General features: G+C 34.9%; 1 protein-coding gene across 3 annotated transcripts in view; it reads right to left on the bottom strand.

Annotated features, from left to right (window-relative positions):
* The window catches only part of UHRF2 (ubiquitin like with PHD and ring finger domains 2), a 77,882-nt gene that overhangs the window by 54,838 nt on the left and 5,426 nt on the right, over positions 1-17,618 (bottom strand). For 2 of the 3 annotated variants that reach the window (XM_072841278.1, XM_072841277.1), the window contains exons 2-3: positions 16,817-17,050; positions 5,103-5,362 (exon numbers count right to left, since the gene is read on the bottom strand). In XM_072841278.1, coding sequence (XP_072697379.1) covers positions 5,103-5,362; positions 16,817-17,050 — 494 coding nt within the window. The remainder of the gene's footprint in view (positions 1-5,102; positions 5,363-16,816; positions 17,051-17,618) is intronic. The other variant, XM_072841279.1, reaches the window with a different exon arrangement.

Here is a 17,618-nt window from a genome sequence, read left to right as displayed (position 1 = left end):
AGTTCTCCTTTCAAAGTTACATATAGATGATTTAGCTTGACTGAAATATCTTTTTTTTTTTGACTGAAATATCTCATTAAGAAACTTAATCCTAATAATTTTGTCTATATGAAGACAAAATGGAAAACAAGCTACAAACCACCCAGACATGTGCAAAATAGGATGAACACTCAGATTTCTTAGCTATTACGTATCACCTTTGACCTTTAATAAACTATATTTACTCAAACTGTCATATCAATCCCCTTTCTCCATATTGCTCTTTAGTAGCAGGTGTCTGTCAATTGTCTTTGGCCCAGCCTTAACAGCTATTATCAATGAGTGGTTTGCAAACATGAATGTGCAGCAGATTCACCCAGAGGACTTATTAAAAACAGACTGCTGGGCTACTCCAAGATTGATTCATTGTATATGGAGTGAGCCCCAAAACCTACATTTCTAAACAAATGATGCCGATGCTGCTGGCTAAGGAATACACTTTACAGAGAACCACTAGTCGAAGGGCAGTGGTTCTCAACCGTGGCTGCATGTTAGAATCACAGGGGAACTTCTGTAAATTCCAATGCCTGGGAGTCCCTCAGAACAATCATACCAGAAGTTCTAGAGCTAAGTTCTAGACAACTAATGTATACCCAGGGCTGAGAACCACTTGTCTAGTTAATTAAAATAAATCTAAACCAAACCCATTGAGAATAGATATTGCTTAATACAAAAACAGAGTAAGATTTTTTTAGCCCTCATCTGCTGATAAGGCAGCCAAATAAGGAGTCAAGATTAAATTCCTTATGGTGGCCTCAGTTGCTTACATACTGAGGGTTAAACTCAACAGAAGTTTCATGTATGCTGTCTGCTTTAAATCCTAGGCAAAGTCTAAGTAATAAGTCGTACAAAATGGTTGACTTTTGAAGGCAACAGAAATGTAGGTTACTCTCAATCCCATGTACCATGTTTAGGCTTACTGCATATTGGTTAACTCTTGGCTCTGGAGTCAGAGCGTTCATAGATGTTACCTTTGGCAAGTTACATAATTAAGCCTTGGTACCTTTATTTGGGAGTTAATGAAATGAACACTGTAGTTAATGCTAAAGATCACATGAGCATCCACGTAAGAAGTTAGCTCAGAGTCTGGTACCTAAGATATAACATAATCGAAATGGCTGTAAGCTATGCCATACACATGCTACCTAGAAACATTAACCTACCAGAAATACTAAAAAAATGATTGTCCTTCCCAAGTCTACTTCTTCCCCTTCAGTCAACATCAAGGTGCTTATAAGATTATATTCACACCCTTGTTAATTTATTTTTAAAGATTTTATTTATTTGTTCAGGAGAGACAGAGAGAGAGAGAGAGAGAGAGACAGAGAGAGAGAGAGAGAGAGAGACAGACAGACAGACAGACACTGGCAGAGGGAGAAGCAGGCTCCATGCAGGGAGCCTAACATGGGACTCGATCCCGGGACTCCAAGATCATGCCCCGGGGCCAAAGGAAGGTGCCGAACTGCTGAGCCATTCAGGGATCCCCACACCCTTGTGAATTTAGATGTTCAGGACTGTTAATAGTGTTAAACTTTGAATACCTTACCTACAGAGAGTACAGTTAATGGAAATACAGCTTTTAGAAAGCTATAGAAGTATACAGTACAAGCTTACTAGGAAATAAGGGAAAATTTCATGTTCCCTCTCTTGACTGCTTAACCGTTTCATGATTTATAATTGTCTGTATTACTCTGAAAAATGCTTATTTCTGAATCTTCTTCCCCCTTTTTGTCCAAAATACCACAAAAAAATACATTTTCCTCAGACATAGTCTCCCCAGTAATCACGGCTTTGGGAGGAAAAATGGTAGTTTTCCTCACAGTCATTCTGTACATTCCTGTTAACTGGGTACTTTTAAAAAACTTTGAGGATTTCAGAATCCCTTGGAATCTAAATCTTTTAAGTATAAATTTAATGCCAACTTCTTTCCTCTCAAGTACTTACGAGGATGGTTGAGTTCTACAAATACAAAGCCCTTGGTAAGACAAGGGTGACAACAGATAAGTGGTATAGAACAGCAATTAGGAACTCCCCTTTTACCTCCCCACAAATATCTACTTCGTACCATGCACTCTGATGTTAACCCACATGTCTGCTTTATATTATTTGCAGTAAGAAGTGAATCATAAAGCTAACAAGACTAATCTAGGCCTTATGATTCAACTACAAAATCTTCCACTAGAATGCCCTCAATAATTCAGTCTGTGTTTTAAAGAATCTATGGAAAAGGGAACATTACAAATAGTAAAACTCTTAAATCTTAAAATATTGGACAGCCCAGGTGGCTCAGCGGTTTAGCGCCACCTTCAGCCGGGGGCCTGATCTTGGAGGCCCCAGATCGAGTCCCACGTTGGGCTCCCTGCATGGAGCCTGCTTCTTCCTCTGCCTGTGTCTCTGCCCCTCTCTCTCTCTCCCTCTGTCTCTATCATGAATAAATATTTTTTAAAAAATCTTAACATTTTTCAAATAAATCTCTTAACATGTTTATGGATTTATAATGTTTTAATCTTTAATTTTTGAAAGGAAAAATGAAGATTAGGAAAAAAAATTCATTTATGTTGTAGAACCATGTCCACCACTATATTTTATTTGGCTTTTTGGGGTTTTCTGATCCAATGTACCTCCTTGCCGTGGTGAAATGACAGCTTTCTCAATCACACTATTATACACAGAGGTTTGTAGATATGATTAATTAAGCAGATTACTTTCAATTTACTCTACAGGAGAGAAATGAGGTTAGTTCACTGAGGGATATGACAACACTCAATTAGTATCAAAAATGGAATGGGATGGTAGCCTAATAAGTACTTAGCACCTATTTAAGTAAGCTTAAGTACAAAAAACCTGAGGACTTCTGTCGCAGAAGTTATACTAAGTTAGGGGTCACTCAAACTTTATAAGTTCTCTTTGCAATGTAGCATCTCTACTAATTCTCTGTTTATATGGCTGAAAATCGCCAATGCTTGTACCATTCAGGGCAGACCATTCTCTATCTTTCAAGATTTGATTGGTTTGAAGTTTAGATTATCCTAAATTTACCATTTATGTTGTATAGAACTTTCTCCTATACAGAACTTTTAAAATATGAAAGCTATAATGATCCGTGTCTTTTCAAGCTAAATACTTGGGTCCTTCGGTCATTTTTCTTAATTTTACATTTTGGGTTCTATTCTGAAGATGCGCTAGGTCCTGTTGGTATTCTTAAAGCATGAGAGATGGAAAACAATATTCCAAGTAGGGAATAACCAGCTCCGTACAACACAGTAACATCACCCTGCTTATTCTAGCTATCTTTCGATAAAATATCCTCACAGTGTGATTGTTTGATAGCCACATTCTACTGACTCACTTGGAGCTTACTACTCCAAAAAAAAAAAAAAAACCAAAACAAAACAAAAAAACAAACAAAAAAACAAAAAACATCCCCCAAACAAAGAAACCCCACAAAAAAACAAAAACAAAACAAAAACTATCACATCCCAACAGCACTCCTCAATGCATCATCCATCAAGAAATCAAGAACTTGATCTTCTTCTCAAGAACTTGAGAAGTTTATTAACTTATTGAGATCAAGAAGTACTTTACTGGAGTTTTTAACTTAGTTTTCCAATAACCATGAGGAACAAACTGACAGAATTTGTTATCATATCCATATTGGGTCATGATTCTTTCTGGGTGGATACAACAGCCTTCTGTTACTTGAGACTCTTAACCAAAAGCTCATCTATGTTATACTTTGTTTTATATATATTTTTCTCTTCTTAAAGATGTGAATGACATTATCTACCACTTAAGTTTTTGTCATATGTTCTCAAAGATAGTTCAGCTATCCTAAGTTGCCAGCAGTGAAACATGTAAAATTACATGTAATTATATATCACATAAAAAGTATTTAGGACAATTTTAGTTTTCTCATGCATGTTGGATTTAGACTTTTACTAACATTTATTCTAATTAAGACTAAGTTCTCCTTCCAAAAAACAAACAAACAAACCCCCCAAAACCAGTCAAATAAATTCTAAGGTATAGGGATTTGTGCCCTAACGTTACACCAAACTCAGGCCTATCCCTTGGGAAGTCTTAGTCCAAACCAAGAGCCCCCAAATTAAAAAATTTAGTAAGCCTTAGTTCACTTAGTGTTTAAAGCTTATTACACTATTTCCATACTGTGCCATTCTGTATAATATTTGCCAAATAACTCTTCTTCTATATTTTAAGAAATAAAACTCAAGGCAAATCAAGAACTTTACTTGTTGATAACACATATGGTAAGCAAAAGTCATTTTAGGATCTTGAACCTTATACTCAATAAAAGATTTGGTAGCCTAATATTTTCTATACATATTAAGGTTATCACTTGAGTGATTACTCAAGTTCATTTAGTATGTTGAAAAAATACTAAACCTGCCCCAATGGTAACTTTTATACTAAGATATTGAAAAGAGGTTAAAAAAAAAAAATCAAATTTAGAATCTTGGCCCTCAAGGCAAGTTCTTAATACCGTTTTCATAAGAACATTTAAAAACATTTCATTGGATGAGGGAAGAAAAGGGAGTGACTGCCGGGTATGGGGCTTTTTGTGGGGAGGGGATAAAAATGTTCTACAACTGGTTTGTGGTAAAGCACAATCCTGTGAATACACTAAGAACAGCGAACCATACCCTTTAAAAGAGTAAACTGTGAGTTTTCTCAACAAGCTATTTGAAAAACATTTCAATCTCATCCCAATAGCTCTACATGTTATAACATACCGAAAAAAACAAAACAAAATAAAACCCCAGAACAAAACAAAACCCAGAAAACTACATCATAAAGAAAGAGACCAAGAAACTCTTTACATACTAAATTAAACCAGGCATTAGGATACCAACAACAAACCACTTAGGAGCCAGGGATGACTGAACGTTAAGAAGCTCTTATTACAACCACTAAACAAAGGGTAACAGACCGAAAATGACCTCTAAAAGATTTCTTCAGACTTATTTGAAAACAGTCTTGACATGGAAGTCCCTGCCTCTATAAACAATAATATGAATGAAGTCCTCAATAACATGAGCACTTACTCATCATACTCGATATGATAAATAACGTCTTCATCAGCAGCAACAGAGTCTGAATTAGACGTAGAGGGTACACTGTCCAATTTATTTGTGTTCTCTTTGGAATTATGATTTACATTTCCATTAGTCCTTTTACAAGAACTGCCATTCTTCAGTGGAGTTTTGCCACGTGAATGTCCATCAGAAGCTCTAGTAACACTACGTATACGGGCTTCAAACCAAGCACCAAGGCCGACATCTCTGGCATCCACCAATTCATTTACCTAAAAAAAGTTTAAAATTAGTTAATGAAGCTTAATTTCATTTATTGCTTCAAAAACCATACTACAACTCAAGTTATTTTGAGCGTTATCATGGTTAACAACATTTGCAGCTATTCCCGTTTAAAGTAATTAGAAATATTAGATCAAAACTATTCTTTTTGAATTATACTGTCAAATCTGTTATTTACTATTACGAAAATTAACTTTCCTTCCAATTTTCAATAAAATAGATATTTTCTTTATTCCTTGCCTGGGTCTACATCACACTTTAAAAAATATCATTCTTATGTACCCAAGTGTTATTCTAGCAAGTTATTAAATAAGAATGTCACTTAGTGAAAAGTCAAGACTTCATAGTATTGTGACTGTTGCTGATTTGCTTCATCAATTTCTTCCGAATCCTAGAGATAACTTATAGTCAGTCTAACAGAAAACAGTTAAGTATTAGAAAAAACTTGATGGGGGAATTATACATGTATAAAGGAAAAGAATCTAGCGAACCCATCTATTCAAAATGGAGTAAGTTCTATCACCAGTTAATAACACACTAGGAAATGCACTACTTAGTACCTCAAAGAAGAAAACAGAAGACAGAGCTGTAAGACACAGAACAGATGAATGCAAGTCTAGTGGATGATCCAGAACTAAAAAACGCAATCTGATAAAAGGAAAACAGTACATTAGAAAACATGTATATCAGAAGAGTTACAATATGGAAGCTGGTTAAATAAAACACACACACACACACACACACACACACACACACACACACAAAATCTCTCCTAAAAAAATCTGAGGAAATTGGTCAAGCCTTTAGGTCAGGGCTCTTTCAAGAGCAATAACCAAGAGACATCCCTTCAGTTTTTTCCATTTTTTTTTTTAAGCCCCTTAAAAAAAAAAAAAAAAAAAAAAAAAAAAGACATTATTGTCTTTTTTGTGTCATTATTGTCACAGGATGATCATCTAATTAATGAGCTCGTTCTTCCTGAGGGTATTAGAGACCACTTAAGGTATCCAACAGAATTCTGACAGATGGTATAGCTTGGGGCTGGGGTGGGGGCTTATATTAAAAGTTAAATACCCATATATTATGCAAGGCGTTCTTTAGGCTTGTCTAACTCTTACAAGCTTAATAATTCCTCTTTTACAGGATAAGAAAACAAAAAGCTCTGACAAGTTAACTTGCTCCAAATGAAAGCTAATGAAATGTAAAGCTAGAATCTGCAGACATAGACCTTGAAGCTTGTTTTTCCTACTGTATTAGGAAGCTTGCTGAAAAGATGACAAGATAGGTAAGCAGGACTCCAAAGGTTAAGTTAGGTTAAGTGATGAAATAAGGTTTTAAAAGGTAAAAAAGGTTTCAAACCACCAAGCTAACACAGAAGGTAGACTACAGACAAAATAAAAAATTATTAATGATCACTGCAGATGAGGTACAATATCTGACCAAAAGCACTATAAATAAATGAACATGACAGCAAATAAAAAGCCTGAAGCCATAACAACGTTTGACATGAGAAGAGTTTAGTAGGAGAGAAAAAGATGTAAAGATCAACCAGGCTAGACAAAGAATCAGAGATGAAACACAATATACATCACATAAACTACTCTATGCATTAAATGGACACAAGTGCTTTCCTTTCTTAATAGTCACTGATAAATTTAAAGACATACTTTCTTACAGGCAACATTAGCTAAAACAAAAAAATAATCAATGTTAAGGTCAATCATACTTGGGAGAATAAACAGACTTCTCTCTCATAGCAAATCAAAATTTAAGGGTTTATGTAGCACTACACAATTATTATAGCAGAGAATGGGGCATAGAGTTGATACTGATATAGCTAATAGAAACATAAGGCAATCTGAACAATCTCCCATTTCTTATTTATCCCACAAAAAAGAAATTACTATCTCATAAACACAGGCATTCTTTAAGTAGAATCTTAGATTTATAACCATAAACAAGAACTATAAATTCTCCATTTAGTTAACCACTCATGTCAATGCATAAAAACCAGGTGGGAAAAAAAAGTTTCTAAATTGAAAAGTAAGGATTTTGCGCATTACATAGACATAGTGAATTAGGTCAGATTTGAATGGGCTGAAATGCATGCAAGAGATTAAAGATCCTAGCCACAACAATTAGACAACAAAAAGAAATAAAAGGCATCCAAATTGATAAGAAAGAAGTAAAATTCTTTTTTGCAGATGACATTCTATATAAAGAAAACCTGACTCTACCAAATAACTGTTAGAAGCAATAAGTAAATTCACAGTAAAGTCACAAGACACAAAAATCAATGTACAGAAATCTGTTGCATTTCTAATACACTAATAATGAAGCAGCAGAAAGGGAAATTAGAAAGCAATCCCATTTACAATTGCACCAAAAACAGTAAGATTACCTAGGAATAAACTTAACCGAAGAGGTGAAAGACCTATACTCTGAAAACTCTGATGAAAGATATTAAGGATGACACAAAGAAATGGGAAGACATGCTAATGGATTGGAAAAATATTGTTAGAATGTCTATACTACCCAAAGCAATCTACACATTCAATGTAATCTCAAAATCAACATCATTTTTCACAGAGCTAGAACAAACAATCCTAAAATTTGTATGGAACCACAAAAGACTTCAAGTAGGCAAAGCAATCTTGAAAAGGAAAAACGAAGCTGGAGGTATCACAATTCCAGATTTCAAGTTCTACTACAAAGTGGTAGTAATTAAAACAGTATCGTACTGATACAAAAAGACACCGAGATCAATGGAATAGAAAACTCAGAAATAAACCCACAATTACATGGTCAATTAATCTTCAACAAAGGAGGGATAAATGTCCAGTGGAAAAAGTCTGTCTTCAACAAATGATGTTTGAAGAACTGGACAGCCACATGGAAAGGAATAAAACTGGACCACTTTCTGTCACCATACACAACAATAAACTCAAAATGGATGAAAGACCTAATTGTGAGACCTGAAGCCATGAAAAACCTAGAACAAGAGCACAGGCAGTAATGTCTTTGATGTTAGCTGTTGCAACCTCTTTCTAAATATGCCTAAGAGAAACAAAAGCAAAAATAAACTATTGGGACTACATCAAGTTAAGAAGCTTCTGCACAGCAAAGGAAAACAACAAAACTCAAAGGCAACCTGTATGGGAGAAGATACTTGCAAGTAACATACAATAAAGGTTTAGTATCCAAAATCCATAAAGATCTGATACAATGCAATATCCCAAATCCTAATAATCTAGTTTAAAAAAAAAAGGCAGAGGACATGAATAGAATGTCTGCAAAGAGAAATACAGATGGCCAACAGACCCATGAAAAGATGCTCAACATCACTCATCATCAGGGGAATGCAAATCAAAACTACAAGAAGATACCACTTCACACTTGTCAGAATGGCTAAAATCAAAACCACAAGAAGCACCAAATATTGGTGAGGACACGGAGAAAAAAAGAACCCTCTTGCACTGTTGGTGCAAATGCAAACTGGTGCAGCCACCATGGAAAACAGTACAGAGTTTCCTCAAAAAGTTAAAATAGAACTGCCCTATGATCAAGTATTCACACTGCTGGGAATTTACCTGAAGAATACAAAAACACTAATTTGAAAGACTTTATGCACCCCTGTTTATAGCAGCTTTACAATAGCCAAATTATAGAAGCAACCCAAGTGTTCATTGATAAGCAAATGGATAAAGAGGTACAGGTGTGTACACATGCACATACACACACACATGATGGAATACTATTCAGCCATAAAAAGACTGAAATCTTGCCATTTGCAACAGCATGGATAGAGCTAGACTGTATTATGCTAAATGAAATAAGTAAGTTAGAGCAATACTGTATGATTCCACTCATGTGGAATTTAAGAAAATAAAGGGGGGAAAATCACAAAATAGACTATTGCACAACTGGAGCTAATATAACTGTTAATTACACTGGAAATAAAATAAAAACTTAAAAAAAATCTAAATCTCTCTACATTTAATAAATAAATTAATTTTAAAATAAAAATCATCCTACCACCATAGGGCATGGGTTGGAGGGTTGGCTCACTGACAAGCTGTTTCCTGTCTCTTTCTAGAAAGAGGTAGCCTAACCTTCGCCAGCAAGTACCTCCCTCGAAGATGTCAAATCATAAGAGATAAAGGAAAACAAATTAACGGGGGAGGAGTGTTTGAGCTAAAGTCATGAGATAAAGTTAAAAACAAACCCAATCACATAAATGTTAGGTGAAAAGCTAGACTTATTCATATAAAGAATTTTAGAGAAGAATCTTCCATATTCAAGTAGGTGATATGAAATAAAGGGTATGGGAGGCAAGAAAAAAATCATTAGAAAAATGAAATGCCAATACTGGAGAACTTACTATATCAGGCATACTTCTAAGCACTTTATATGTTCCATTTAAAACACACCAGCTCTCTCATTTAAGAACCAGCCCCTAACTTAGTTAAAAAACAAATAAAACACACACACACACACACCTACAAAAAAACCCCACACAGCTTTGCAGATAAACCTAGGTTTAGGTTTGTGTTTATCATCTACCAGATATAACCCTGAATAAATTAACCTGTCTCAGCCTCGGTTTCTTTATAAAATAACATACTTTCCTGTGTATTAAGAGATTAGGTGACTAAATCCACATGATGCGCCAATGAAACAACTGTCTCCTTCCACTAAGTATCAACATGTCCAATTTTAAGACTCATTAAATCTCAGTATAGTCTTAATACCGTGGTCTTCTTAGTAAAGATATTAGCAATTTACTTGATGTATATTATCTACTTTATTTTTAAAGATTTTATTTGGGGGGGGGGAAGGGCAGAGGGAAAGTGAGAAACAGACTCCTCACTGAGCAGGGAGCCCCTATGGGGGGGTTCAATCCAAGGCCTCTGGGATCATGACCTGAGCTGAAGGCAGATGATTAACTGCTGGGGCCAACCACGGGCCCCTATTACCTCTTTTAATACCTATAATACAAAGTCATTCTTACTTTCCAATGAGGCACAGAAGGAAATACACTAGTCCTCAGGAGATACACAGCTAGAAGTGGGAACCAAGCCAATAAAGATTTTTCTGACTCTGAACAGGATCTCTCATTTTAACATGTTTTTTTTCTAAAATTTACAAATCAAACTACAATGTGGTTCCATTTACATAAATTTCAGAAAGAAAATAGGGGATGCACACATAGGTTAAAGGTTATTAAAAGGCTGTTAAAGGGTAATGATAGGATCAAGTTAATAAAAAGTGAAGAAATGACTGCTATAGAAGTTTGGATATTAGTTACAACTAGGGAGGAAGGAATACTAAGAGAGGAGAGCCCATGAGAAGTTCCTGGGGTAGTGCTTTGTATTTCCCAATCTGGTGGTATTTGCAGACATTGACTTCCTATTTCACTAAGCTCTACTTTTTTGTATTGTTTGTTTCCTAATCAAAAAGGTTCAAAATCAAGAAGCAAAGTTGTACTGTATATAAAAGCTAGGAGATACTAAAATATCCATGATTTTTACTTAATTATTGAGAAGTTTCCCCTTTCCATTATTTCCTATAATGAATATTAGAACATATGTAAAACTTTAACAGTGCCACACACTTATCTGAACTCTAAAGCTTTATTATCCTAATATAGCTTTATTATCCTCATTCTAGAGTTTAGGCCAAGAGGACAGTCATTTCAACAGGAGGATCTACTGTGAGTTATCCAAAACTTCCAGGTCCAAAAACCAGAATTAGCTCTATTTAGGTATCAAAAGTCCACCTTGTTTGAGAAAATTATTTCCCAGAGATCATGGAAACAGATGGACCTAGTCTCTGTACAATCTTCCACAGGTTCTCCAAGTGTGAATAATGATTTATCGGACTTCTTACAACATATAAAAAGATGTCTAATACTGACCAAATGTCATGTAGTTATCAAATATGGCAAAGCAAGAATGATGGTGGACAAAAACTTCAGATTAAAATTCTATCTTCATGTATTACATTTAAATGTTTATCTATGCCAGTTTTGAGAAATACTGACTTGAAAATTCACTCTTTGTATCCACTTACTTGAGGTCCAAGGAAAATTTTAGGCAAAAAGGAAAAGCCCCAAATCTGTTTGCTCATCCATAAAGCAATTTTAATTATAGAAAGCCCTATGTCTATAAAAGGAAACTCTTTATAAAGTACAAGCGACATAAGTGGGAATTCAAGATAAAGGCAAAAAACTTCTCCCAATTTTAGTGATCTAGAACAATTTTGATATACTATTCATAGACTTGCTCAAAGGATAATATTCAAAACAAATCAATTTAAAAGTAGCAGCTTCTAAGTGTTTTCAAGTTAGCCAAATTTAAGTTTTAATAGCTAGTAAGAGTCTGTGAAAGCAGGGAGTAATATTTATCCTTCCATCTCTAATATCTAGAATATATACTATACAACCAAATATTCATCCAATGAATGAATTATCCAGAAATAAGCACTTCTGGGTTTAAAAAAAGTGAAAATTTCAAATAACTATGACAATTACTGAGCTTCATCATAAAAGCAAATAAATCTGCTAGCCTCTTCAACTAGTAAGTTAAATGCAGCTCTGACTAAACATTATAAGCAATAGTATACCCTTTTGAGAGTTTAAGTTCTAGCTTTCATGTGTATTTCTAAATGAGGAAAGGAAGACAATACAAACTACACTTATACAACTGGGAAGAAGTTGAATTGGAATCTGAAAGCAAGTCTGATGACAAAAGTGGATTTCTTAATCTCTGTGCTATATATTAATATGAGTTGTTTAAAAAGTGAGATATTAGTAACTGGTAAGTCAGTAGAGCATGTGACTTGATCTCAGAGTTGTGAGTTCAAGCCCCACATTGGATGCAGAGCTTACTTTAAAAACAAAATAACATAGGAGCACTTGGACAGCTCAGTCAGCTAAGTGCCTAACTCTTGATCTCAGCTTGAATCTTCGTCTCAGGATCATTACTTCAGGCCTGTATTGAGCTCCACGATGGGCATGGAGCCTACTTAAAACAAAACAAAACAAAACCAAAACCACCAACAAAACCAAAAAACCCACTCCTGTGTCCTATGAATATAATTCTCTTTAAAAAGAAACAAAAACGGGGCACCTGGTTGGCACAGTCAGTTAAGCATCTGCCTTAGGTCCTGATTTGTGGGTCCTGGGATCAAGCATTGCATTGGGCTCCCTGTTCAGCAGGAAGTCTGCTTCTCTTGCTGCCCCCTCCCCACCTGCCTGGGGCTCACAGTCTCTCTGTGTCTTAAAACAAACAACAACAAAATATATATATTTAAAAAGTTAGTTACTAGAAGTATTGACAAAGTACTAACACAAGAAAAGCACAGATATGCTGAGAGAAGTAGTTTCGCATAATACTCTTTTGAATTAGGTTGGAGACATGGCAGGGTACTGATGAATATGCTCAACAGAATTTTTTTTTAATAGCTATGTGAGAGAGAGAGAGCATGCGCATGTGCAGGTGCCCAGGAGCAGGAGGTAGGGGAGAGAGGGGGAGAGGCAGAAAAATCTCATACGGATTCTGCGCTGAGTACAGAGCATGATGCAGGGCCTGAGATCATGACCCTGAGCCAAAAGAGTCAGACTGCCTAACTGACTGAGCCACCCAGGCACCCCTGCTCAACAGAAAGAATTTTAAGTTAATTAGAACTGCTTAACCTTAAGCTCAGACCTAACTGATACATATATAAGCTGGCCCTCTTTGAAAACAAATTCAGGCCTTCACTGCCCAAAACATTAAGTCAGAAGTAGCAGCTTCTGAACTATTGCCATTAACCAAAAAGATAAAATAATGTAAGCTTAATATACAGATGGCTACATACTTATAGTCCATCAAGATACAGGAGTTCTCATATATACATACATATGCCTCCTCAGTTTGTCAGCTGAGAGCCCTAAAACCAACAATATTCCAGTAGCAAGGAGCATACTTAGACCCTAGAAGAATCAAGGCTCTTTGAAGAAACGTTGATTCCAGGTCTGGGGCAAAAAATAACTAAGATGAGCCAGGTGCATCTTCTATTGCCAGAAAGAAAGAAAGTACTTTAACATAAGCAAACAAACAAAAAACCCTCACAGAGAACACATATCCCTACTGATGTGAATGACTAACTGAATAAATGGGGGAAAAGAGATAAGTCTCCCATGTAGAATTCCTAAATACATTTTTAAATAATCTACCCTCAAGGAAGTAGAGTTTGTAACTATCCTACCTCCTTAAGTGTGGGCTATATATACAGACTTCATCTAAAAATACAATATGGAAAAGGGGTAGGGGAAGACTAACTTCACAGTAAAGAAACTCGACAAATGCCACCTCATCAGCCAAGTGATTAAGGCTCTCAACAGTGTAAGTTCCTACTAATATAAAAACCTAAGGTATAATTAGCAAATAGAATGTTGGTAGTTTGTGCCCTAGATAGAATGTGATAAAAACAGCACTTTACTTCTGTGGTCTTCCTCCAAAAAATATGTAAACAAGATGAATACTAATAGAAGGGTATTCTACAAAATATCTGACCAGTATTCCTAGAAACTGTCAAGGTCTTCAAAAACAAAGTCAGTCTGAAAAACTGTCACAGCCAAGAGGAACCTAAGGAGATTCAACAACTATTTAGTATAGCACTAATGTAAATATAATGTGGTATCCTAGATGGGATTCTGGAATAGAAAAAGGAGGTTAGATAAAAGCTAAACAGTTATGGTTAATTTTTTATAACTCATTAATGTAAAGTGTTAGTTAACAGGACAAACCAGGCATGGGATATATGGACACTGTAGTATCTTCTCAATTATGCTATAAATCTAAAACTGTTCTAAAACAATTTTTTTTTTTAGAAAACGTAGAAAATACTGCTTACTCAGAAGGATGAAATCAACAGGTGATGTAGACAATATGGAAAGTAGGCATTCAATATTAAGAATTCTAAATTTTGGCTACATAAAAAGCATTGTTTTAATTGATATAAGTCTTGCCCATATTATGTAAATTTACCCCTAGACTTTACATTTTGGAATTGTAAATTTCTTTTACTAAATGATTGTAGCAAGGAACACTATTAGTATTTAAAAAGCCACCTTACTGATTGCTCATAATACTCTAATATGTTTATCTTAGTCTTTCCAGATATTCATAAATAATAACTTTGCCTACTCCAATATTTACACTTTGTTGTTCTCCTATCATGCAGAAAGATATTAAGTAACAGCATTAACTGGCTTCCCTGTCTGGCTCCTATCTTTAATGGGAATGCTTCTGGCTTTTCCCCACCATTAAGCATGATGCCGGGTAGAATTTAAAATATTCATCTATTCCATCTGTTCCACTTACAAAGGATTTTTTTTTTAAATTAGAAATGGATTTTTAGATTAGATCATTTGTTTTCTTTGGTTACCACAATGATTACATTAATATTACTATATTTGGGGTTGGGTGAAATGCATGAAGGGGGTTGACTATGTGATAATGCATGATAACTAGACTTGTGGTGGTGATCATCTTGTAGTGTGTCAAATTATAAAGTTATAATCCTGAATTTTAGAAGGCAAATGATAAAGCTATATACCTGAAACTTCTATTGAAAAAAATCCAAATAATGAACTATCTCACTTCTTGACATACCATCCTTGATCAAGGTATTATGTTCTTTTAACATACAGTCATAATTTTATTTGCTAAATAGAACTTTGGTTTTACATCAATATATAGTGATATCGGTGTGCTTTTGTTATATTTGAGTATCAGTGTTAAAAAGCAATGGGAAACTTTTTAAAGCTGTGAATCAATTTAAATAATATAATTATTCTTCAGAGCTTTAAGATAATCCATCAGTATAGTCATCTAGTCCAGAGACTTCTGAGATACAGCTCATGACCAGTTTTCTTGATTCTATATATATGGATTTCTATCTTTCCTTAGATCAAAAATTATCGGGATCCCTGGGTGGCGCAGCGGTTTAGCGCCTGCCTTTGGACCAGGGCGCGATCCTGGAGACCCGGGATCGAATCCCACGTCAGGCTCCCGGCATGGAGCCTGCTTCTCCCTCTGCCTATGTCTCTGCCTCTCTCTCTCTCTCTCTCTCTGTGTGTGTGACTATCACAAATAAATAAAAAATAAAAAAAAATTTAAAAAAAATTATCTCTATTTGCATTTTCTTAAACAATTTACTTCAGCTAATTTTTTTATTTTTAGCCTGAAAAATTGAGTCCCAATTTGTCCTAAATGGTAAGAATTAAGAAAAAAGTTTTAAGAATAGGAGAGGATGAAGCAAAACTTTCATTATTTCTACAAAATTTATTAGAATTTGAAAAAGTTGGCAGATATAAGGGTCAATAAATGTATCAAGTACATTTCTCTATGTAGGCAAACAAATCACAATTTTAAAAGATAACTACTTATAGGAGTATTAAAAATGCATCCACTAGAAATAAGATATGTAGAGAAAACTGATAAAGAGATCAAAGATCTAAGATAGTGGAGACATCTATTCTGTCCATGAATGGACTCAATGCTGTAAAGTTGTCAATTCTCCAAGCTATTTTATAGATGTAATCTCCACCAAATCCTGTATTACTTATCTTTAGAGTTTGACAAACTAATTCTAAAATTCTTTACATACAAGTGTTAAAAACCAAACACCAAGACACACTTAAATAGGAATAGATTTGGGAGATGTGGGATAGGGAGATAACAGTTTACTGGGGCTACAGTATTCAGAACAGCAAAAGCAGAGACACACACGCAGACCCACAGAACAGAGTACAGAACAATTTGCCAGTATCCTGTGAGTGAACCAGCACTTTGGATTTCTAGGTAAAAATTCCTAAAGAAATTCTACAACAGTGTACCAGGTTATACAAAGAAGGTTCAAAACAGCTGAAACTGGGAAAAGCCTAAATTTACCTATTAATCATGGATTAAATGTGGCATGTTAATAGAATAGTGAAAAAATAAAATACAACTATATGCATGAGAATCAAAGCTGATAAAAAGAGTTCTGTTATATAAACTTCAAATACAGGAAAAGCAAAAAAAAAAATTTAAGAGATAACAGAAGTAGTAACACTAAAACAAAAAAGATCAGAATAGTCAGAATAAGTAGTTTACCCCTTAAAGAGAGAGGGAGACATGTTGTGGTAGTGGCACACACAGGCTTTAAAAAGGAACTGATATTATTCAACTTAATCTCAGTGGAATTACACAGGTTTTTGCTTTATATTCTTTAGGCTATACTTACACATTTTATATACTTATCTACATACTGCACAATTTTTAAAGACTAGTTTTAAAAGTTAGCGTATCAACAGCTCAGTCTTTACTTTGAAATGGCAATCAATCTTCACTTATTTGCAACATCCTAAAGAACAGACATCTGTATTCTCACAACTATCAAGTCTAAAGACAACATACCTTATACAGCCCAATGCCAGGATCAATAAGAAAATCACAAGTTGATGTAGACGGCTGACTAGAAGGTCCCACCCTTGGGGTTTTCTTTACTTTAGGTGGACTACTAGAACAGGGTTTGGCCTGTACATCAGTCTGTTTAGATGTGCTAGGAAGATCAGGGTCTGGGCGAACTAGTAGCTGAATTATGTCATTCAGTCCAACATCATAGTCAAATAAAGTATATCCATTTTCCAACTGGAAAAAAAGGATAAAAAAAAGATTAAAATGCTTCTGTTAAAACTTGATCTTTCTACATCTTTAGTTACCCAAATGTCCTAGCCAAATTATAAAATTCATAGTAATGCAATTTAGTGACCTTGAAACCATTCCTATTACTTTATGGCCTCTAACAGTAGTACCTTCTGAGGACTTAAGTATATTTTTAAGAATCATTCCTTATTATCTATCAGGAACATGGATAGCCACTGAAACCAAAAATATATCACTGCTTATGTGACTTCAACATGGAGGCAGAAAAACTCTAGATTTCTCACCAAGTTTTATTTAAATTAACAGTACCTGAGTCCACTGTTAAGAAGGGTGAATTTTGAAGGTGAGTGGTTTTATGACCTTGTGTTCATAAAGACATTAACAATTTTAGATTCTGAAGCACTGTAGTTTTTTTTTTTAATAAAGCAGAAAAGAAATTAAAGCAGCAGTAATTACAATTCTTGTTCATGCTATTCCACTTGCCTTAAGTTCTCTAATTCTATCCATTTGTAAAGGCTGTCAACTTGTATCATGAAAAGTCTTCCAGGATGAA

This window comes from Canis lupus, chromosome 10 (genome assembly GCF_048164855.1).
Source record: "Canis lupus baileyi chromosome 10, mCanLup2.hap1, whole genome shotgun sequence".
Lineage (NCBI taxonomy): Eukaryota > Metazoa > Chordata > Mammalia > Carnivora > Canidae > Canis > Canis lupus.
The sequence above is the reverse complement of the archived record's forward strand: the minus strand, read 5'-3'. Positions and strand labels throughout refer to the sequence as shown.